Source organism: Phytophthora infestans, genomic scaffold (genome assembly GCF_000142945.1).
Source record: "Phytophthora infestans T30-4 supercont1.5 genomic scaffold, whole genome shotgun sequence".
Lineage (NCBI taxonomy): Eukaryota > Oomycota > Peronosporomycetes > Peronosporales > Peronosporaceae > Phytophthora > Phytophthora infestans.
The window spans coordinates 1,756,594-1,762,827 of NW_003303754.1; the positions used below are offsets into that span (position 1 = coordinate 1,756,594).

Sequence of the window (6,234 nt, forward strand, 5' to 3'; positions counted from 1 at the left end):
CTCTTCACGCGGTTGGGGACAGCCAACTCATCATCCAGCAGCATAAGCGGCGCACCCCACCACGGACGACGCACCTTCTCAATTATTTCTGGCGGTATCGACACTTAGCCGATAAGATTCAAGTCGTGTCATGGCGACACTGCTACCGCGTTCATAACAAGATATCCAACCTCCTGGTCAACCAGGCCATCGAGCTACGTAAAAATGTACAGGTGAAGCTCGAGACTGTGAAAATGGCAGAGACTCGTTGGAGGGGCGTACAGACGTACGCTAAGAGCGACATGGGACACTGGCTACAGATGGAGAAAGATGAGGACCTTGCGAGGTCCGTAACCTCAACGCTTAAGGGGTCCATTAGCGCTCGTCAGAGGGTAGGGTGCCTGTAGAAAGCCTGGAATCGTCAAGGTCATTGGCGATCGTTAGCGCCAATGTTACAAAAACGCCTTGAATGACATTTTAGCGTAATGTGCTTTTTTTTTGTTTCCACCACTGACGCACGTCCCAATCCTTCTGAAAATTACGCCAACACATCTACTACGACACCCGTGGCCACCCGTTTCGTACTAACAAGACTACGACCATGATACGAAGAGGCCCAAGCCAAATCTGGGATGAAACATCCTCATACAAACCAGCCCTGATGTGACGCTACGACAGCGTCTACGCGCAGTCCGTTCATAGCTTTCATTGCTCGTACTCGAATAAACGTGTAACAGACTCTGTAATCTGCGTTATTCATTCGCGCAGCACAAACGACACTGGCGTTTATTTCCAGCCTAGAGGAGACGGGTTTAGCAGTGATCTCGAAAGATGATCTGACCAGCAATTTCGACATAACTCTATCGGGAGCTCCTGTCCTGCGCATTCACAACCCACACGTAGGGCGAGTCCTGGGCAAGCCACAGCCATCGCACCAATGATACAATACCGCTCCATGTGCACATCATATTGATTACACGTCCGCCGAAACCTGGCAAACGAAGATGGCATTAAGAAATCATCGTGCCCAGATCGGTACAGACAACGACGGTAAAATCCGCCACCCTCTGAAAGCCATCCTCCATAGTAGTTCTTTTTTTGTTTTCGCGACAGGAAAATCCGTCGCACATTTTTATTGGTAGATAAAACGAATAATTAGCAAAAAGCAAAGTTGAAAACCTCAACGTCTAGTGGCTGGCAGGCCGCTGTACTGTTGGGCGGTAGCTGGCAAACCAGGGCCGACGTTGTCTCGACAACAACATCAAGTCCTTCTTTTGAAACATGTGCGTCGAAGTTATCGAGTATAAGCACTGATAGTGCCTCGATCTCGAGCTTGAGCAGCTCTCCTACATATATCGCCCACACTTTGGCATCCATAAAACTGCTCTCCTGCACTGAGTATACATGACCAACCGGATGTGTTAGTAGCTCCACGACTATCACACTATCTAATAAAGCAATTATATAAAATCAGCAAAATCAAAAGATATTACCGTGCTGCAAACCGCTGACATAGTCTCATAAACGCACTTAGACCCTTCTCACCGCTTTCCTTACCAGCAAGATACGTTTGAAGCCATCGCGTTTGCTGCTCTCTGAAATATTGAATCAGTAAATCTGTACAAATACTAAGCAACAAGCGGTTTTAGGTCACAATGTAAAAAGTAAATTAATAAGAAGGCGGTTTACCCATTCTTCTCGTCGCACATCCTTCATAAAGGTTACCAAATCGTGAGAGAAGTGTATGAACGGCGCTGCACTCTGGCCCTTCAAGGTTTTGCTGGTTTGGGCACCCGCAAAGTCTTGGATGTTCTGTATTCAACTACTGAGTTGGTGAAAATCAAAGTATAACTTTTGGTTCTTGCCATCCCACATCACGGCGGCTTACAACACGAAAGCTGACGCAAGCGACATCTACTTCCAACGCTAACTTGGTTTGCATCGCTCACGTGCGGTTGGTTACTGGCCCATCCCAGCATCTGTCTAGCAATGTGGAGTCGATATTCGTGCACACTTGGTCGAATGCCACGAACACTCAGTAAATCAACGCCTTTCGCGAATGTTTTGGTTGCGCAACCGTCGTCAACTCTACCTACGCTCGACGACGTACTCGCATTCAATACATCACCGACTTCGTCTTGTGGGGATTCCACGCAGGTTTATGTTCAGGCTAACCCGTTCAGCGCGCATCTGGAATCCGTCACATTTTTGCAGCAAGAGGCTTGGACTTTCATGTGGCCATCCACAGGTGCGCATGCTCCTGAAGGACATCGGTCTCATTGATAACCCCGCTCGTCACAAGACTCCTGTTGTCATCAAAATGCTTGAGGAATGCTACGCGTTCCTCAACCTAGTGACCTAGTGGAACTTTCTAAACAAGCACTATCCGGGGCTCTCCGCCAAAGGTTCTGAACAAGCCCTACGGGGGGTTCTTTGCCCCCCCCCCTCCCCTGGCGGTCAGAAATTACTTCTTAGGGAAGTAGAACTCTTGCGTGGTTTGCACTGAGAGCTCAGAACATCGCCATCCTGGACGGAAACGGGGTACCGACGGCATCACCACGACTAGCAACATTAGTTCACATTCGTCTGGCTGGCTCAAAAACGAACCAGTTTGGAGAAACCACTCTGAGGATGCTAAACTGTTCCGGTCACCAGTTCGTGTACCCGGTCCTTGGTGCCCGATGTCTGTTGAAGGCGGGAAATATATTATTACGAGCCATTCCAGCAGCCATGTACCTAACAGGCAACGGCAGTCCAGCTTGAATGTCGCCAGCACAGGTGTATCGCGTAATCCAGAGGCTGGACGATGGTCCAAGGATGTACAGCTCACACTCATCGAGAGTAGGAGGCGCGACGCTGTTGTATCGGGCAGGCGTTGACAAACTAACGACTCAATCCCACGAACGCTGGGCCTCCGACATAAAAAAGCTGTACGCCAGCTCTGTAAAAAAATCCGTGACAGCATTGTCCTCAAAGATCGTCAGTGGCTCCAATTTCATGAAAACATCCAATGAATTCCTACAACCTCATCCTATCTTACGGGACCTTCAATATATTATAATTCGTACAACTTTTAAGGATCTAGTTTACGGCCATCTCTGAAGTTTAAACACGAAGCGAGCTTGCTCCTATCACGACGGCCAGCCAAAGCCGTTTTTTAAGGTGTGCACAAATCCGGAGTGGGAAAACCATGTACGGACTCGGGCGTGTTTGAAAGGTATGGCGGATTTCACCGTCGTTGTCTGTACTCAGAGGCTGCACTCCCCTACTCTTACACCCTAGCCCAACCGCCCTACCAGCTTCAGCAAAATTAACATTTTTTTTGGGATTCCAGGCTATCCCAGTACAACCTCAATCTAATAAAACAGTTTCAGCCAATCCGTATGCCGTATTTTAGCGTTGCTGTACAATCAACCCAGGATGTGTTGATTCCTGTATCGGTTTTGTACATTTTGGAATCGTTTTTGTACTTTGTGTTCAGACTTTGAGCTGAAACTGCCACTTTCAACCAATCAATTAACTGGGCGGGTATTCCTGTCACGCGTAATATATGAAGGATACATTTTTCACGACGTGTCCTCGGAGAGGACACGTCGTGAAAAATGGTGGTACTTGGCGGATTAGGGTAACGTCGCCGAAGTGATGCAAGTCAGAGATCTAAATGTCCAGTAGATGGCAATAAGAGTTCGTCGACAAATCTCATCGCAGCAAGGTTTTTTTTTTACTAATTTCGTAGTGCTACTAGTTACTGCTAGCGTAATTTTGGCTAAAAGTTGTGCTAAAATAAGGAATATATGAGTTAGACGGGCAGCGGGGTATGCCAGGTGTATCGTCTATCAAAGGCCTTGTTTTATGGCAGGTTGGGCGGCGTCCAGTCATTTTGTAGCACAGTACTACACATGAAATAGAATATCTCCTCAACTCCACCGCTTACTTTTCTAATGTCTGCCAGAGATACGATAAACGAATGTTACGCACATACTATTTTCCAGCAAACGAATCATCCTAAGTGACTGGCGACCACATTAAATTCCTTCTTTTTGTCAATTATTGAAACCCAAGGGGTGACCGAAGCTTAAAGCTAGTGATTAAAGTACGCAGCGATAAAGTGCTTGATTGCCGATTCACTAACACCTTGACTTCTCATGTAGTCTGCGGCGTCTTCTAGAGGCTTCATCGCTTGGCTCCAGGAAGTGAAAATCGATCTCAAGTGTTCCGGGTCAGTTGCCATCCTGTGAAATTGACTGTTCGATAATTTCTTCAAAGCCTTTATCTCGCTTGAGTCAAAACCGAGTCCACGTTCTTCTTCTGCCGCGTCGCCGTTGACAACCGTCCTGGAAGATCGCAGCGACCTCGTTTCAGCGTCGTTGTTAATGGACACCATGCTGCCAGAAGCAAGGAAAGCAGTCGACGCAATAAACAACAGAAAATAAGTGAGACGCATTCTCGGACTTGGGTTTGGCGAGTGGAACGACCTGCGGGCTTGTGCGTAAGTTGGGAACTGAGTGCGACAGCTCACCAATGGCGGGGCTGTCGTTCTTAGTGGGCCCCCATTGGTTTAACATATAATAATGAAAAGCTGTGTGCCAGCCCGATCACTGGTTTCCAATGAGCGACTGGATCGATTCACATGTCTATGCGAACCACTCTCGTCTGATGCAATCGCAATTGGCGATTTGCCCGCACCGCTTGTACCGTTTATTGTTTGTTTATCCGTAGCACCTTATACCATTGATCGCACATACCGGACCAAGGTAAAAAAATAAATCATGGTAGGTGAATTCACCGACGACGGGAGGCCATTGTGGTAGAGGACAACTTTGTTCTCGTAGGGAACACATGTTTAATTACATCAAGTCATAGCGAGAAAAGTCGGAGTTCAAATTGACAGCAGCCTGCAATACCCTATGGTTGTACAGGTATCATCCAATCACCTCCCAATACAAATAATTTGTTTAGAGGCAATCATAGCACAACAGGGTGAACTCGCTCAGATTTTGTCGAGGAACACAGCAATGATGTACTTGTACAGTATTCGATCACGGTGATTATAGTCAGTAGTACAGACTCACGATTTCATTTTGATAACCTGAGGATAGCCATGGCTAGATGAATCTGCTGTCGTGTACGACTCTACTGTGAATAGGCATCGTCCATCGTCAATCGCTCATAGATCGCGCCACAGGTACATGTACAATACAATACAGTATGGTGGTTTGTAGACCGAGTTTTGGGGGCACCGGTTGCACTGCAACCCGTGCCCCCAAAACACGGTCGTAACTTGCACTGCAACTTGCACGGTAGCAGCTCCCTCCGCGGAGGGAAACGAGGGATTTTGCTACAAATCTCGTGAAATGTCGCCAAATGCGATAGTGGCCTCACGCCATAGAGTTCCCATGATGACGTCTGCCCTTAGGACACTTCCATGTAAAGTGGGGCTACATGTAACCAGGGCGGTGTTCAAAAACGACGTAGATTCGTGTGATACGTGGCAACCGTTCCATAGGTGTAAGTAAAATGTGACAACAAAAAATGAAGACTGATCATCAAATACAGGTAACAAATACCCATTTCTCAAATACCTACTAGTACACCTGTATATATTGTGCTTTTCATGTAATTTGCCGTCCGATTTTACTCAAATTCGGACTTGAGGTACTCCGGTTTTTGATTTGTAAAATCACTTTGTTCGCCATTTAAATCTTTGCTGATTAGTGTAAATCGTCAGTTCCGAGTCTGGACCCCACGCGAAGGCCGCTCAAGCTACAAAAGAAGGTGCGCGTGGTCAAGGTCGCGCATGCGGTGAGCCAGAAGCCGCTCAAGCTGGAGAAGAAGTTGGGAGTGGCGCCGGCCGCGTTTGTGATAAACAAGAAGCTGTTCGAGCTGTAGAAGGTCGCGCCTGTGGAGAATCTGAAGCTTGTCGAGTGCAGAAGGAGGTGTGCGTGACCACGAACGTGCTATGGGAAGCTTCTCATCCTGTGGAAGGCGGCGATTGCAGGCCAAAGTCGTGTCTGCTGTAAACCTAGAGCTGCTCAAGCTGAAGAAGGAGAGCTGGTGACCAAGGAGCCGCTCCAGTAGCTGCGGAAAGGCCGCGCTGGTGGCCACAGAGTTGCCAAAAGAGGTGGGCGCGGACATGACCACGCCGGAGATGAATAAGGAGCGGCTCAACGTGCAACAAAGAATTGGAGATTGCGTGAAGAGTAGAGCTAGTGGCCAAGGCGCCGCTGAAGCACCTGAACGTGGTGCTGTGGTCAT

General features: G+C 47.9%; 2 protein-coding genes across 2 annotated transcripts; both read right to left on the reverse strand.

Annotated features, from left to right (window-relative positions):
- Positions 1-4,060: 4,060 nt before the first annotated feature.
- Positions 4,061-4,423, reverse strand: PITG_04169 (secreted RxLR effector peptide protein, putative; the record flags this gene model as incomplete). Its single annotated transcript, XM_002905815.1, has 1 exon — positions 4,061-4,423. One exon carries the CDS (start codon positions 4,421-4,423, stop codon positions 4,061-4,063), a length of 363 nt encoding a protein of 120 aa, XP_002905861.1.
- Positions 4,424-5,742: 1,319 nt separating this feature from the next.
- On the reverse strand, positions 5,743-6,234 carry PITG_22731 (uncharacterized protein; the record flags this gene model as incomplete). Its single annotated transcript, XM_002905816.1, has 1 exon — positions 5,743-6,234. One exon carries the CDS (start codon positions 6,232-6,234, stop codon positions 5,743-5,745), a length of 492 nt encoding a protein of 163 aa, XP_002905862.1.